Consider the following 18,573-nt stretch of genomic DNA (forward strand, 5'->3'; position numbering starts at 1 on the left):
AAACTGCTGAATAAATCTATCTAATTGTTGATGTAAAAATGTGGATGTTTTAATGGTCATAATTCACCTTTTCAGCCCAGAAATTCACTGGAGGTCTCCATTTTACTGGCTCCACACCCAAGCATTTAGCCATTTCCTTGCCCAATTTTGCCTGTCAGGCCATCCTGTGGTTTCTGAGTGCCAAGTAACCATGACATCACATTACCATTTGGCAAGGGCCATATGAAGCATATGAAATCAGAGTCATATTCATACAGCACAGAAACGGGTCCTTCAGCCCACTTGTGTCTCTACCACCTTTCAAGTGCCCATTTATGCTTATTCTAAACTAATCCCATTTTATTCTCCCCCATGCATAAACATGCACACAAAATTCTACCACGTGCCTACACACTAGGGGTAATTTTATAGGGCAAAAACCCAGCTTCACGTTTTTGGAATGTGGGAGGAAGCCAAAGTATTGAGAGAAGACCCATGTGGCCATACAGAGAGTGTGCAAACTCCACACACACACCCCACTGGAAGTTGGGATTGACCCCAGATTGCTGGAGCTGTGAGGTGACTGCTCTACTAGCTGTGCCACCATACCATTAACCATTCCACACTGGACAAGCATCTTTGAAATCATTTGTGATCGGGGAATAACATTAACCAGGTACTGGTTTTGCAGCATCATGACAAACATTGTGAATGCAATGGTGTCAGGATAGCCACCTTAATTCTCAATCAGTCCCTCTTATTACTAAACCTGTCTGGGATTAGTTGAAGTATGGCCAAAGTTCAGTGATGCTTTGGTGGGCAACCCATCTGCTAAGCTCTTAGAATGTAGTTCTCACTACAGGAATGAAGCAGATAGTATCTGCAGCTGCTGATCTGACAAATCGTGGTTCTCCTCATTTGGAAAGGTGATGGCTGGGCCAGTGGCAATGCCTTGAACCATCTTGATCTATTATATAGTTACTTGTTCACTCAGGGCACTGTAAAACTAGCATATCACCACATGGGACAGCCTTGGCCTGTTCCATCTTCAAGGGTGTTTTCTGTCAGCTGGGTACTTTCCCTGCTAAATGGTCACAAAGGATCCTGACGTAGAGAAAGTGTTGAAGTGGTTTCCTTCATGAACACAATCGCTATCTCCATAGTGAAACTAGACCTGTAAGAACAGAAGTTTTTCTTGACAAAAGCTTTGGAGTAAGCGAAAAAGAAGGGGTCTTGTGTGAAACAAACTATGCTCACTGGATGTTAAACTCCATGGAATTGCCAAGATCTATCACCAGGAATGAATAAAGAGAAAAGCATCAGCCCACAGTACTTTGTTCCTTTTCTCATGATACTTCCCATCTCCCTGTCCCCGCAGCACAAGTAATGGAAACGAGCAAAGATGATGATCATAGGTAGGATTTTTATACATGGAATTAAGTTCATCTATATGCTATCCTTCAAATTCAAAGCCATTTTGCGACTTCTAAAACCAGTGCTTCACCCTTGTGCCTGATCTTCCATCTTTAATGTCCATTTGCCTACCCTACTTTCACAATGTAGTGTTCTTTATGGCTGCAGTCCACCTGACAGAAGGGTGCTCCTTTGCAGAGGAGGTGGCAGCAGGTGGCAAAAGCTGACCATAAGCAGCCCTGGACCTAGTAATGGCAGGAGCACTTTTGGAGAAGCTGTGATTACATCCACTCCTAACATGCAGCTGGCCACCACTTACTTGCTAGAAAGGGTGTGCTCCTTCCTCCACAATGACATCTGAAAGATTAATGTTGGAATTCCTCCTCTCCCCTGCTCCTCTATCTCCCTTAAACTTTTCATCAGACCAGATAGTGCAAAAAGCAATTTCAGGCTTTTCCATTGGAGGCCACATCTGAATTCTCTGGAGCAGGACAAGTGTGTGATCTCCCCTATAAGAGCTTGCCTTTCCTCCTGACTTGTCCAGGTCTTAGATGTGCAGGTCGTGCCTCTGAAGTAGTTAGTTTAGTGCGGTGTCAAGACCCAAGTCGTGGATAAAATGGTGCACAATAACGTTTCATTTGTTCCTACTCAGAATCTAATGACTCACTTTAGGATAGTGTGTGGGCATATTGGGGAGCAACTTAGAAGATGGGTTTTCCTGTCATCGGAAATAATAACACAAAGATATGAGGAAAAAATGATAAGCCATGTGGCCCTAGAACCTGGCCTGCCATTTGATGAGATCATGGCTGATCTGTTTGTTGGCCTCGCCTCCACTTTCCTGTCTGATCTCCATAACCCTTGGATCCCCAATAGTCTCAAAATCCACCTCTAGCATTTAATGGACAATGAATGTCCATTGAACTTAATTTAATTAGGTTAATTTGAATTATTCTGATTGTGTTCTTTGTGATCAAATATTAAAAACTTAAATATACAATTATTTTTTGACAGGTTTCAAATATACTGAAAGGTTAAGAATTCACAAATTTTCACTAGCAGTTGCAGCTTTATTAGCTGGTGAACCAGGGACGGGGCCTCCCTAACGAAGACATTCCATGAGAGCAGTTGGTTCTTAAGCTGCAATACCCCATGCCAATGTGATGGGAGGAAAACTCCAGCAGAAGACTGCCCCAGGCCAAGCTGGAAGAAACAGTCTGGCCTAAGCCAGTTGGCCATCGATTTCAGGGAAAAGCAAGATCTGCTGCATTGTAAACCCAACAGCCTGTTTAACGCAAAATCAATTCCACTGGATGACACACTTCAAATCTATTTTAATTTAGAAGAGATTTCTCATTATCATTTGAAACTAGCACACTGAAATTCGTACGACACAAGTCTTTGGTGGAAGTGATTAAGTTAAATTCTTAGTTTATTCCAAATTTCCTGGAACATGAGAGGCAAATAAAGTTTTTATGCTTTATTTTATCAGAACAGTTAACTTATTTTCTGTTCCACTGCTTGGCAGCAAAGAAATGACATTCCTCCTATATTTTGTTTCCAGCAATAGTTCCTTTGGGAAGAAAACGAATTGAAATGTCCAGCTCTCCACACTCAGTTTAATAACAAATGCATTGAGTTTGTACTATTTAAAATGCGGTAAAACCATTTGTAACCATGCTGCTGATTTCAAAAAGTCTAAATGTAGAATTTAAAAGATACGGGAGACATTGGGGAAGGGGAGAGTGGGGATTCGAGCACAGTATTTGAAGGTGACAGAAAAATTAGAGAAGGATCCTTTGCTTTTTATAAGCAAAAGGCATGATGAACAAAAGGAAATTACTGGTTAGGTATAGTGTCTGCAATTATAGACTTAACACTTTGGGAAGGACGACAAGATGAAAGGCTTACTAAAATGGTACCAGAGATGTAAATTGTTCTCTCTGTGCTTGCTGCCCAGCAGTGCTTCAAATTTTAAATCTGCCTATGGTCTTGTTCTCCTATGGCTGGGCATTGTCATTGGTCCCAAAATCACCTCCAAATTTTGTTTGATAATTACTTCTGTGAAGCACCTTGTAAAATAAAAGGATGTACAAGTGTGAGATGTGATTATATGAGTAGAGCTATATAGTGACTGATTACAGCACAGCCAAGCACATATTCAAAATCATGATGTGATAGAAGGAAGTGACACTAATGATAGGTCTCTACGTTCTCAAAACAATGCAACTGGATCTTTCAAGTTGATCCAGGAGATCAGGTGGTGTTTTAGTTTAATATCCCATGTAAGGGATAGTAACTCTGTCACCATGGAAGTTTGAGCTCAAGTTGTTGAAGTGGAAACAGTCTGACTTAGTAGCAAGAGTATTACCAATGCCACAGTTGAGAGAAATGTCTTCTGTCATATTTTCTTGCTGTCAGATCCGCTCTCCAACTGAATTTGTCTCTACAGCATTAGAAGCAGATAGTTCCACATTTCACTTTTGCTCTGAAGGCACTCCTCCTTCTCCACCACCCCTCCCCCCCCCCCCCCAATGTCTGATCTCAGTGATCCCCAGTCTTTTTTTAAGAAATAATTTCCTGCCTCTCATTCCCTCCAGCTTCACATAACAGCCATGCTATCCTGCTGGCATGGCTCAATTTCTCATCTCACACTACCAAAAAGTACTCTTACATTTGTGGATATTAACATGCTGGCTTGAGCTTTTAATCCATTATAACATTTGTGAATTTTGAGGTTCAGTGGGCTCACATTTTTGTTTTTAAGCAACAAGGAATCACTGATTGGAAAGAGGAGACCAAGCGGGAAATTGCTATCTATCCTGCTCACACCATTCTTAAAGGGAAGTAATGCATAGATTAGACTATTTAATGTGCATCAGCACAAACTGCAGTTTTAAAGACTGCACACTATCATGCAATAATCTACACAATTTAAATTGCTTAATTATGTTAATTCAATTGTTTAAGTTTATGCTCTCATCCTATTTTATTTGAGCTACTTAATTGGAGCTATTGGATAATTAAAGTTTTGCAATAAAACAATTTAGAGTAATAAAATATGAAGATGTCTCTCAGAAATAATTAACATGCAGGTACAGGAAATAGGAAGACAAATTGAATGTTAGCCTTCATTGCAAGGGAGATGGAACAGGAATGTTTTGCTGCAGTTAGAGCTTTGACAGGACTATAGCTAGAGTACCATGCACAATTTTGATTTCCTTGAGTAAGGATATACTTCCCTTGGAGGCAGAGCAGAGAAGGTTCACCAGATTGATTCCCAGGATAAGGGATTGTCTTACAATGAAAAATTGAGCGCATATTCTCTGGAGCTTTTTTAAAAAAAAAGTTAATCTTATTAAAACAGAATAGCTTCTGATGAGACTTAACAAGGTAGGTGTTGCGATTAGATTTAAGATAAGATATCTTTGTCACTTGTATATCGAAACACGCAGTGAAATGCATCCTTTGCGTAGAGTGTACTGGGGCAGCCCACGAGTGTTGCCACGCTTCCGGCGTCAACATAGCATGCCCACAACTTCCTAACCTGTACATCTTTGGAATGTGGGAGGAAACTGGAGCACCCGGAGGAAACCCACACATACCATGGTGCAACAGAGGCTGAATGAAATCAAGGATTCAGTAGAAATAGTATTTGAAAATACAGATGAAATAGCATTAAAGCCTGGAAATAAGCCCTCTGTAGCTTGGGGTTGATGAGATTAGATATCAATTCAGAATAGAATATGCAGTTGCAGGAGGAACAAAAAATGTTATGCGATTCCTTAGCTTTGGAAAGGTTCTGAACAAGAAAGCACAAGCAAGATGTAATGAATGAAGCCAGAAGCTGGATCTTTTGCAGAGGACACAAAGATTGATGGAGTTGTGGACAGTGAAGAAGGTTGCCAAAGGATATAATGGAATATAGATCAGTTACAGATAAGGGTGGAAAAATGGCAGATGACTTTAATCCGAACAAGTGTGAGGTCAAACGTAAGGGGAAAGAATACAGTTAATGACAGGATCCTTAAAAGCATTAAAGTACAGGGGGATCTTGGGGTCCAAGTTCATCGGTCCCTGAAAGTGAAGGCAGCACATGGCATGCTTGCCTTCGTTGATCAGGGCATAGAATACAAGAGGAAGGAAGTCAAGTTGCAGCTATATAAAACTTTGGTTAGGCCAAACTTAGAGCATTATGTGCACTTCTTATCACCCCATTGCAGGAAGGATGTGGAGGCTTTGGAGAGGGTACAGAAGAGGTTTACCAAGATGTTGCCTGGATTTTAAATAGGTGACTTTTTCATTCATTTCAGTGGGACTACTATACGTGGCAGTTTAGCCTGACGTGGGATGAACAGGAATATTTCCTGGTAAGAGTTAGGGGGCTGTGGAAGTTCATGTTGCCCTATTGGACTTCCAGTAATATATTAGTGTTTATGACAGGAGAAGAGGTTAGGGGAATTGAGCCGAGACTGCCACTCTCATCCCATGGAAATATGCGATTTCCATGTGAAGAGAGCACTTGGAAGGAATGTGTGCAACGTGTAGGCCCTCGTAAAGCAGAAACCAAATTCAGATTCGGTATTTCTTGTTTTCTAGATTGCAGGTGTAAAGTTATTCTTTTATACAGAACTTTTTTTTTGTATTGAATCTCAGCCACTTTGGTTCAAATCAAGCAGCATAACTATGTTGTCAATACCCTGAGCTGTTTATTTGACTGGGAGTAGCCATTTTGTAATGAATCCCCTCTTGAAGGCTGCTTTATGTTTCTTGTTAAGGGTGGCACTGACAAAGGATCAACACACATTCTGCGTCCCAGATGAATGCAGACAATCTTGAAAGAGGGCCCAAGAGTATAATTATATTTTTTTAAATTGTGATTTATCTAACCATTCAAACAAACACACTTCTGTACAGTAAGCTAGTTCATATGCTTGTCTCTCTTTCTGCTTTGCAAAGCAACTTAAGTACACACACTTGCACACTTGAAAAGAGGACTAACTATTTTTGGGGGGGGGGGGGAGACATAATTTTAGGAACTTTCTAATTCTTTTCTACTTTTAATGACATGACAACCTTTCAGCAAAGGTCTTTAAAAGATCCCACAAACTGTTTTGAAGATGAATGGAGGAGGAGTAGTCTGTAGCAGTGTTCTGGCCAGTGTTCCTCCCTTGACCAACAGTACAAAATGAAACCGTTCATTTGGTTGCTGTTGGCGACCTTTCTGCATGCTTGTGATTTTTCTATCCTCTTGAAAAACTTAATACTCATGGGGGAAATCGGGGGGCTGAAGCCATGAAAGACACCATATGTGTCCTTTTATTTTAAAGGAAACATTAATCCAGTCATGTGGTTTGTAAAATGTTCAAATTATTTTCTATCTTTATACTCTTTTACTCATTTAATCTGGCAACAGGGTCACTCATCCCTCGGTCTTGATCACTGATGCGCTGAACTTGACTGAAATATTACGAGTGAATATCCCATGATGGGCAGTGACTTTTTATTTTTAATCCCTCTCAGAGGATACAGTTTTAAAAAAATCTCTGTATGGCCTGTTTGGATGTTCTGGATTTTAACAGAAGAGGAAGAACTATCCTTCAGGTAAAGGCCAGGTTCCTGGGTAAGAGCAGATGGGAAAAGAGACATGATCTATTTTAATTCCTCAGTGGTCTGACGAAATAAGTAAAGTTTAATCACTTTTATCTCCGATAAGTAAAACACTTGTTTGATCACAACATATATGAATTAACATGCTGCGCTCTTAGTTGCAATTTTCCTATGATTAAATGTGTTGAAGTCCAGTCATGTTTTTCAAGGTGACTTCCTTGCTCTTTTGGCTGCTTTGCTTTGACTAGATTGGAACAGTTTTGTTTTGCAGCATGTGATTGTATAACTCCAGGGCACATCATGAATAAGGTGATGGTGCCTGTTAAATTGGTATTCATAGGACTCTTGTGCACATATACTGTCCTCTTAAAAATAAATCGTCAAATTAGTCAACTCTTTTTAATCAATTAATTTCTTTCCCTAGAAGAAATGAATCTTGTAAAGAAGAAACCACCAGCACGGCGTGATTCCACAGAAAACATGCAGTAAGTCATATCTCAAGTTTAAATGTAAAGTCCTTGCAGGTTACTACAGTGGATTTGAAAGTATTACCAGTGCAAGAATACAGAATTAATTTCATCATTCCCCAGGTGTGCAATTGATGTTTTTTTTCTGGTTCCATTCCTGATCTGAATTACTGGGGCACCACTGATTACTGATGTAAAGAATATGAAAACCAGCCAGAGTGTTCACTCTTCAGTGATTGTTGCTGGATAGGATGTATGTGTTAAAGTAAATGTGGTGTAGCTGTGAATACATTCACAATGGCATCCTCTGCTAATGCTCCCTGTCTTGCTGTTGGCAAATCCTGGAACATTGAAGGTTGATAACTCTTTCCCCCATTGCTAACCCATGTGAAAGAGGATCTTGCTTAACATGAGGTGTGTTAATCTGATAGCTGATTAAGTGTAATTTTTTTAAGTACACTTCTGCAAACACACAACTTTCAGACTGAATAAGGGAAGAGACAGCACTGACAGTGACAGATATCTTTGTACTCTCAGATTTCCCAGTACATTTTCAATTGATTGGAAAGCAACTGATACTGCTCAATATTTAAAATAGCACAATCAACAGTAGCACTAACTTGGATGAAATGAATTTGAGAATATTTATTTGCCTAAAATTGTTGATAGAAAGCTCAGTGAATTTACTTCCTGTTGACTGTTTGCCAGTTCTGATAACTTGGTGTATGAAGGGCATAATATATGGCTCAAACTTTAGATGTCCAGGCCCCAAAGCCCAGGCTGCTCAATCCTGTTTCTAAATATTACTTAGTTGCTGCATAAATTCCATTGGCCTAAAGATTTGGGATAGATTATCCTTGGTCAAAGGTCATCCTTGGGGGGGGGGGGGGGGGGGGGGGGGGTGAATCCTAAATGCTAACGCCAAGAATGGAAACGTGAAAACATGGATACTTCATGTAAACCCAGTAATCTTCATGCCACATACTAAGTATTGACAAAGACAAAAGGCTTGACACTTGCTCTTAACTTGAAAGAATCATTTGTGAAGAACTTATGATAGCATCATGCCCGACAAACTTCATTTGTCCTTATCTGCACTTTCCTTTTACCCTCCACCATTCCCCCCCCCCCCCCCCCCCCCCAGATGCTTGAAGCATTCCACTTCTCCCTGCTCTGAGGAGCCATTCATTTACTGATGTGAGCATTCGTAATTAATGATTAACTACAGTCATAATTACCCATTGAGCTTTGCCACCCACTCCAAGCGCAAACATCATCTTGATGCTATACTCCATCTAGTGAGGAAGAACTGCAATGACTGCTTGAGTAATGAGGAGATTGGTTGGTTGTTAAAAGACTGATACATCATCCCTTCTATTATGCTTTGAGATATGATTGCTGGTCTGTAAAAGTTTCACTTCTTTGGCAGCAGAGGCCAGTAAGTGGCTTGACTGGTGAAATACATTCTCAATCAGACTGCAACTTTAAATACATTTTGTTAGTTTCTCTAAGTCTAACAAATTATAAATGCTTTCCACTAAAAGCTGGGTTGGTAATTGGAAGACACAGATTTGAGGTAATTTCACAAAGAAAACCAAATGTGTGATGACAACTTACAAATTGAAATACCTTCATGATCTGGATTGTCCTGTCTGGGTGCTGAAAGTAGGCTTGGTGTCTTTTAATAGGGAACTACATGTATATTTTAAAGAAACATTTTGCAGGACTGTAGTTAAAGGACTGCGGGGTGGGATTAGTTGGCATGATCTACCAAATGACTTGCCTCCTGAACTCTTTTACTTTTCATGAGTTGCCACCTTTATGCAGTTTTCTGACTTACTATTATTTGCTCTTTTCAAGGAAACCAGAGATTCTGCAGGCCCTCACGGCACTATTGGATTCAGTCCAGCCAAGGTGGCAGGATTTCCAAAGTTACGATGACCTCGGCAGTACATACTTTGCAAATAAACTTGGTATCTTTGCCATTGGTTATAATACGAGATGGGTAGAGGACATACGATACCATTATGCAGAAATCAGTTCCCAGGTGCCGGTTGGAAAGAGACTGAAGGAATATTTAAATCCCGATAAACCAGAAGGCAAAGTGATAGCTGTTAAGCGTCAAAAAATGAACTGGAAGAAAGTCTACTACAAGCTTTTTGAGATCACGAAAAGTGAGGCACGTTGTCTTGAGCTGCACTTTGGTTTTGAATGGATACCCATCGCACTTTCCCGAGCAGCCAGTGACAACACTGTACAATATTTGCTTCCGGGCGGGATCCCGGATACCAACGGCCTGTATGTCATTGGCTGTGAAGAGGCAGAGGGTGAGGTTTATTCCCCACGGCGAGATTATGGAATTAGGGTGCTGCCGAGGGTATCTCTGCAGCGGGATTCTGGCGGAACTACTGCAGGACCATCGCTTTTGGAAAATGAAATTAGTGATGCCAGTGAAATGAAGTCAAAAATCCGCTATTGTTATCTAGGTGTGGCAGAGGAGAAAACCATTCGTCAGTGTATACTGCAACACTTTCAACCACCTGTCAAGATGCTGGGCATGGAGACATGTACCATCAACAGCTTCCTCTCTGAAAACTGCCGAGCAGGAGCCATCTCCAGATCTATTTACATCAAATTTATAGAAGTAGAAAAAGAGTTTCTCTCTTCAGGCTGCGTGCAAGAGTGTTTGGAAAAAGCCATGGGGTATTCTTTACGGTTCACAAAGTAAATTCCAACCATAGCCAACGTATTCAATTGTGATGTGCAAAGATTTCTGCCTGGTCACATTTAGAACTGCAATAATGTCAGGGTTTTGATTTTAAAGCTTCCCACATTCACTGTACTTGAAGGGTTTCAATACCATTATGGCTGAGGGAGAAGACAAGGAAGAAATTGCTCCACTTTGGTCAAAACTGGATGGAATGGAAGTGCAAGATAGGAGCTGAAATGGTGGAGATGGAGTTTGGAATTAGTCTGCTCTGTGGAATTAAAGTTCAACTCTGGAAGGTGATCTCTTGAGCCTCAGTACCTCAAGGCTTTAAAGGTCTAATGTCTTGGTTACAGTCCAGTTGATGCACAGTGTGCTCTACAGGCCAACCAGTTTACAGTTTATGACAAGAATGCAGGCTGCGAGAGCACCTACATGTTACAATGATGTGGTAGTATATTGGGATGCATGCTTCTGTGGTCCTAGCATTGCCCAACGTTCAAACCAATAGTCACTTTTGTGATGATTTCATTGGGTTACAGGCCATGCAACCAATTGAGTTGAGTGACAGACAAGCATTTCAGTTGGATGTGAGGGTAAGGAAGGAGAAAGTGAAAGATGGAATTGAAATGGGACTTGTCTGCGCAAGCATGCCTTTTCTACTGAAATTAGCATTGAACTGATGAGGAAGAAATCTCTGGTTACTTTTCAATTGTTTAGAAGCTGCTCTGGAGTAGCCTCAGTTGGCCAAAGTGTTAATCTAATCTTCCTCCTTTGATAAAATATAACCTTGCTGTTATCAGAAACACAATCCAGAGAACCTCATTTTGTATGGATCCTGACCCAGCTCCAAACTGCTCAGCTGCAATTGTTCTGGCACTTAAACTGATGTGCACAGTGCCTTGAAAATATCCTGGGTTTTATTTGAGCACATAATGAACATTTTGGCCAGGGTGGGGTAAATGCAGTGGAAGCAGATGGACAAAAAATAAATGTGTGAAGGTTTGGAGCTGTGGTAGTGATGTGCGGTTGAACCCTTAATGAGGAGAATCCAAGTTCAGATTACTCTGTTATGATCTCCTAGGTTTATTGATCATGGTGTCTAAAGTAACCAGATGATTTGCATTGACCCAATGAGTTTCTCCAGCAGATTGTTTGTTGACAATTTCTACCTGGACTTTTTCTTAAAAAAAAAATCAGTAGTGTACGCCACCTTGACATGTACTGATGTAATTTACCAACTTTAAAAATGAGTGCAAGCAGCACCCTTTGAATGACATTTAAGGCAAAGCTTCCATAAATAATTTCTACCTTTTAATGGTGGTTTAAAATAAGCTCAAACTCATACTTTTCTACAATTTATTATTTCTAATCACCTTACTTGTTCAAGTAAATACTCTCCCTATAAAATCAGAAGTAAAATGCTGTGTTAGCACCAGGCAGTTTCAGCCCAAGTGGTCTTCCACAATTAGTTAAATCAAACAATTCACCTTTTTGACTGAGTTTGTGGATGGGCATACAATAGTGTAATCTGTCAGGGTTTTGTGCATTTTGGATAGATTTCTACTACTCGTCAGTGCACACGTCAGATGGCGGAAGTTGGGATTTCAGTGTTGCAGTGTGCTATGAATTAAACTCGTGTGACATTTGTGTGAAATGGGGACACTTCCCAAAATAGGTTTTGGTACAAATTAACTGCTAAAGTTTTCCCTGTGCAATGTGGGTCCAATGAAACCTTTGTTTCCCAGTTAATATTCCAGACTTTTTGAAATAATAGCCATTTCCACCTTTTTGTTGTTTTTTCACCCTTTAAGTTGTAGTGTCCACACCTGTTAAATTATTAGTGGAAATTGAATGACTTCAAACATCCTTTGTGGTGAGCTTTTGATATCATGAAGATATTTTAAAGACCCAAGAGACTAAATGAGGGAAACTGCTGCTGTTGCAGTTCAGTCCTTTTAGGCCAGCTATTTTAACTAGAGTGAACTATGAAGCTAAAATTACCTTGAAGCCTAATACTAGTTTGTCAAATAAAGTGTAATCTTGCGTTGTTGAATATATTCTCCCTAGCTTGAAGATGTTGGGAATCCATAACTTCATTGTAAGATCCCCTAAGTCTATTCAATAGATAATGCTAGAGCAGCTTTTAAAATTTCAGATGCATGTTGTTTGCGACTGATAGCTCATGGCAGACAAGAACCGAAGTGGAAAATATGCTATTTTTCTAAAAAGTCCAGTGGAAAAAAAATCTCCCTCATTTCCTTTTTAGGCATCTAGTGGTAAAGCATTATTTCTCAGTCAAAAAGGTGAAGTTTTTAAGTTGAATGAGTAGATATCACTGAGAGTTGGTTATTCTTCTATAGATTCCAAGACACAACCAAATAGTTGATAAACTTCCCAGGTTTGCTCTCCTGTCTGTGCCTTTACAATATGGGAGATAGCAGGAGCATAACTTTGAGCATTGAAGTGAATAAACTATCAGGCTTCCTGTTTTTGTTTGCTGCTGAGAATTACATATCTGTCCATCACTCTTTGGTTGGCAGGGCGTCCCATTGGATCTGGTGCAATAACTCATTCAGGCAAGGCCATGATATTTCCTCCTACCCTCTTGTGGTCTGCCACTTACTGTCTAGACCTGTACACTACCTGACCAAGATAATGAAAGTTGTCCTGACTTGAGTCACATTTCATGAACACATGGTACCTTTGACAGTAGGCAGAATATAGCAAAAAACTTTAAGCATCTTAAGCAATTTAGTCTGAACAGTCGCAATGGGAACATTGACATTTTGGCAGGGTGGGATTTGTGTCTGTGAATAATTGTAATTTGGATTATGGAATGCAAAATAGCAAGAGATCATTCATATTATTTTCCCCACACTGAAAGGAGTCCAAATTGTTAATTTCATTTCTTTCGTGTCTGTAGGCTAGTGCAACACCAATGCAACATGGAATCTGTTCTTTTGTTTTATTCTCATTAATCTGGCTTTAACTTCCTGATGTGATGCTTTTAGAAGCAGTGCCACATTGTAGTCAAAATGCAACTGTTTTAACGTCCAACGTGCCTTGTGGAAAAAGGAGCATAAAAGGTGACTGAAGACAATAAACCAATCTGACCACTTCATTTGTAAATAGGTCCCTTGTTGAACAGAGCCCAATGAACCAAAACAGTATAAAGTATCAATTTCCTATGCTTTGATAAAATTCTCCGTCAGTCCCATTGAAATTGACAAGCGAGGAAATGCGTTCATCGGAGTTAATTTGCACCATTTACCATTATCGTAATAAACATGGAGTGATAGAAGTTTAACAAAGCTTCATCATAATTTTTATATCTAAAATTTATTGAGATACTTGGTAAACTCGAAGTCATTGAGGTGAGTTGTAAGGGGAAGTTGGAGTTTTTACTGTGGCTCCACTACTAATGGGGGCCATGCTGGCAAGGTGTCATATGGGGGGTCATAGAGTTTCTTGAGGAAACATTTCCCCTAGTGTTTTCCACCACCAAAAAAATGTAAAAGGTGTGCGATGTATTGACATCACACATTGGGGGGGGGGGGGGGTGCCTCAGAACCACTCAATTTGAGCTACAATGACCAAAAACTGTTGATTGGAAGTTCCCCAACGGCATAGGTAGTACTGCTTGAGGTGCTTTATTTGAAGTACCTTCACAGTAAAAGAAAAAGATATGACACTTGAAGTTGCAAAATCTAATTTTCATAAACAATAATAGTTGTGACTCAGCCCAACTTCACTGTTTTACTCTTTATTTATAAATGTGGAAATGTTGCATTTTTGTTCTGTGTGTAGACGTGTCACAACAATTACTTCTAAACTTTACAGTAAATTTAATTCAACTGCAATCTAAAGGTATTCCTATAGTGCCACAAGGAAAAACTGTTTTGGTATTAATCATATTTTCAAACTGCTGCATCAAAATCATGCATTCAAAAGAATTTGGAGTAATGACTCCCCCCCCCCCCCCCCCCCCCCCCATTTCTTCCAAAAACATTCATCCAATCCAGCCCCTGAACTAATTGTCATTCACTCAGTGAAATATAGGTTGGGGAACTTGTTTTACAGAAACATTATAGGGCAACCTCCTCATTGTGGACATGTGGGCATCATTTAGGCAATTAAAAGGGTAAATCCTGCTCCCAGCAAAAGCAAAATTGCATTTTAATACGAGAAATAAAAAATAAAATTGAGGTTCACTTCTGAAACTCTTCTTGGCTTGTGGTTTTAGGCACTGAGACAATGCAGATTGCTAACTATCTGTACCCTGACCTATTAGTGATAAGAACTTAGTGGAATTATTTCAATACCTAATATGAAATAACTTCACGGGTCTTGTGGACCACTCAGTTACTTGATCTTTAAGCTTGTATTGATCAGTATTTAAGCTTTGAAATTATGAATGTCACTTAGTTTCCCCTAAACATGAGTTTTCATATCTTCAAAGAAACTATTATGGGGAATCCAATTATGATAAGAATTTTGTTATCAAATTGAAACTGACTGCATAACCGCAAGCTGGACAGCTGAGATCAATGTTTGAACCCAGTTCTAGGAAACTATGCAAAGTAGGACATCCACAGCGCTCTTTTAATTAGGATTTGATTCCCAATTTGCTGATCCTGAATGAAATGCACCTTATGATTAGTAGATGTGCATCTAAATTAAAATGAGCTATCTTTCTTTCAGAAACAGCTTAATGTATAGATTTGATACAATCTTGCTCGAAGCAGCATGCCTCTCTTCTAGCTTCTCTCCTCGAGTCCTGATCCCAACTGCTGGGTGTGGTTCTGCAGGTGGAAGTGGCCTTCCAGTATCTTGCATAATTTTGGTTTGTGAACCTCAACGTCGAATGTTGGCCGATTTTATAACTAGACAACATGGCAAGTGTTGCCAAAGTTCACGCCTTCTAATACCATCCTTGCTTTCTTGTGGCATCACTGGATAGTGATAAAGAACATATGTTCATTTAGTTCCCCATCCTCTATCTCAAAGGGCATTGAAACCAATTACAGACTGCTTTTGCCCAGGATATTAGCTAATGAAATACAGCTCAGGAATTTTGTGGTGTATAAAGTTTAGCACTATACCGGATGGTGTCCTTACCCACAAGATTATTGGGGCAGCTTCCAGCTTTATATTAGACTTTCTAGAAGATCCCTCCAGTTTCCTTCCCTTGGAAACCATTAAATGTTTAATTCTGCTCTTTTCATCAGCTATTCTGTAAACTTTTTAATTAGATCTGTGATCCTTCTGATAAGAAATACATTGAGTGATTATGCATCTGCATCCTAATCTCGAAGTGCTGGTGAGAAGTTTCATGAATCTACAATTTGGGCAGTCTGGAAACATTCCAAACCCACTAAGTGCTGGACTGTTCTGTGCGTAGTTTTGTACCAGCCAATAAAGGCACGGATGCTTAGACTCCCGGACCTGCAATTACAGAGTGCATCTTTCTATTGGGTTGCCAGAGTGCACACTGTTTGGAAACTTGCCCAGGTGCAACATTAAGGCTGCATTGTCCAAGCATTCAAGTATATCAGTTTTAAGCACTCCCTAATTTACTTAGGACTACTGCAATTCCCATGTAATTGAAGACCAAATGAAACAGTCAGCAAAACAAAACCCAAATCACTGGAGAAAATACCCAGAGCAAGCCACTGTTCTGAGCATTGACCAACCAGGTAGGCTGAACTGTATCATTCTTAGTATAGACACTGTTGATCATATAAAGATGAAGATATAGCTAGAAGTAACTTTAAACAAAAAAATTGTATTTTTACATTTTTGTGTTTTGATTTTTTCCAAAGTTTTATTTCAGATTTTTTTTTGCTGTAATTAAGCAGTGTAAAGCTTTGATTTTAAACAGGGCAGCCATTCCTCTTGTATAGCTGACCAATGATGCACATGAACAGTATGACGGCCGGATCAGGACAAGGTGTGAAGACATTTCATCAGCAGGCGGCTGATCCTTGCACTAATGTCCAAGTAACCACATTTTGTGGTGGTATTAAAACCTAACTTCAAATTTGTGAAAGTAAAAGTAATCACAGAATGGCAATGAAAACATGAACATGTTTTTTCCATTTTTTTCTTAACTGAAATATTATGTGGTATTTATCCCTGCTGTTATTGATTATATTGTAATACTTTATGAAATGATTTATCCTTTAAGGAAAAAATATGGCATCACTGCTGACTAGCAAATGCTTGTGACTGAAAAATAAGTATGGATTAGAATGTTGGTTCCAAGTGATCAAGACAAGATCTTTTGATTCACAATATCGAGGAATATAATCCTCACTCACTGCCCCTACTAAGAACTTTAGGGATTTTCCATTATTTTCAATGGGAACTCCTAGTGGCTCTGGGCTGTTTTGGTGAGATATGTCTTGTATTCTCTTGATGCAGCATTAAGCTATAAATTATTAGATATTAAAGATCATTATGACTTTATTATTTGTGTGTGTGTGGATACCTTATCTAATGAAACAATGCCTTTCAGATTTTATGCTTGAAGAACCACAAGGGTACATGAAACATATTACAATGTCACAAGGTACTTCAGAGCTGAGTGGGAGTTTAGTGAAGAGCTGGAGATGACCAAACAGGTGGACACGGAGGTAGAGGACCAGCCATAACCAGTCCCACCTGGTTTCCTGTCAGTATAGCAAAATGGGAACAGGAGAAAGTGCTTCAACTACTCAAGCCATTTCATCGTCCATGTGGTTCACAGACCACTTGCATCTCAACTCCATGCAAGTGGCTTGGTTGTTTATCCCTCAATATCCTTAACAAAAAAAATGCAGTTTAAAGTTTTGCAATTGGTCTTGCTAGTTGTTTGGTTTAAGGAGAAACGATTCCAAATTATTGAATTTGTGCGTGGAGGTCCTTTGTGCTCCACCATTGCAAAATGTTTCATTACAAGCATTTTAGTCTGATTAGTCCATGAAATTTGACCCCCCAAATTTCTTTTTGTACCCTTATAATTCTGGTGATTTTGCTCCACCCTCCCACAGTTCATTATATCTTTCCTCAGCTTCCAAGTAATGGGTAACCAGAGCTTTACACAGAGCTGTCCATTGATGTTATTTTGATGCATGGCTCTTAAATCTGTTTCCTCCGTGGTTCCAAGCTTCTCGACATTTACAAAAAAAAAACTGGTTTGTCTGGGGCCCAATCTTATTTTCCCATTTTGAACTCCATCTGACACTATCTTTGCCTCCCATCTATTCTTTCCTTGTTCCTCTGCTACTTTCTGTCCTCATCTACACTATCTTACTGTCAGCAAACTTCAATGTATTACTCTTTATTCTTTTGTGCATAGTTAAGTTTTAAACTAATTTACCTGTAAACCACTGGAGATGATCATTGTCTCTGTAGGCTATAGTCAATAATAGAAATGTGACAAGCCAGCAAAGGGACTGGCAAATATGTTTGTTTATTGCATGACTTCAGATCATTAGATCACTTGGATCTTTCAAGTTAGTTTCGAACACCTCTTCAGGCACCAAAATATTCCTCTTTGTTTTTTTTTCTTTCTCCGTTCAGCCTGGTTACATAATCACATGAAATATAGTTTTGTTAGCAGTTTCAAGATGATCCCTGTTCTTAAACAAGTTCTTTGTGCTGATTGGTTCTGACCTCTGATCTGTTATTTTCAGGTTACTAAGGGAGTTATTGGAGCCCAGATTTTGTTGGTGGGGCTGTTATCTCTGCCCAGCAGCAGTATCTTTGCGCAAAAACGGGGTTTCAGTCTGTACTGCAAAGTAATTTGGTGGGGCTTGATATAGCAATGAAGATCCCTTTCTGTCTTCAGTCCACACAATAAACCTTTTACCTGAGTTAATAATAAGCTTCCCTTTCAAATTTAAAAACATTGCTGCTTGCCACTGGTCAACTCAAGACCTTTTCAGTCAATTAAGCGCCCTTCTTAATTATTCATCTAGTTAAAAAAAAAGTCCAGTGCAACTTCAGAATTACGTTTATTATCACAGACATAAAGACATAAAAGTTACTATAAGTTACAAAAATAGTGCAAAAGGGGCTTAAGATTGCTAGTTTTTTTAAAGGACTTGGAAACAGTCTGGCTGCAGATTTCAGCTGTACCAGTTGTAAAGGGGAGTGTTTTATAATTCCCTTGGGAGCTGCACACAAAAAGTCAATTTGGGTTATAACAACAGTACAACTTTCACTTTTAATCCAGTTTTTGCCTTTCTAATAGGTTATGTTGTATATGTTTTCTTGATAATAGTTTTGATTTAATTCATATTTTAAAATCTTAATGCTACTAGCAGCTAATGCGCTATAACCATTATCCCTACTCTTTTACCTCCAAACCATGTTTGGGCATTAAGAATGTCAAGCCACGGGAGGTTTTGG

General features: G+C 39.4%; 1 protein-coding gene across 2 annotated transcripts in view; it reads left to right on the forward strand.

Annotated features, from left to right (window-relative positions):
• The window catches only part of LOC127583679 (myb/SANT-like DNA-binding domain-containing protein 2), a 37,456-nt gene extending 20,820 nt beyond the window's left edge, over nucleotides 1-16,636 (forward strand). The window contains exons 3-4 of one of the 2 annotated variants that reach the window (XM_052039916.1): nucleotides 7,427-7,487; nucleotides 9,330-16,636. In XM_052039916.1, coding sequence (XP_051895876.1) covers nucleotides 7,427-7,487; nucleotides 9,330-10,197 — 929 coding nt within the window. In that variant the 3' untranslated portion in view covers nucleotides 10,198-16,636. The remainder of the gene's footprint in view (nucleotides 1-7,426; nucleotides 7,488-9,329) is intronic. The other variant, XM_052039917.1, reaches the window with a different exon arrangement.
• The last annotated feature ends 1,937 nt before the right edge of the window (nucleotides 16,637-18,573 follow it).

The sequence above is a fragment of the Pristis pectinata genome, chromosome 27 (genome assembly GCF_009764475.1).
Source record: "Pristis pectinata isolate sPriPec2 chromosome 27, sPriPec2.1.pri, whole genome shotgun sequence".
NCBI lineage: Eukaryota > Metazoa > Chordata > Chondrichthyes > Rhinopristiformes > Pristidae > Pristis > Pristis pectinata.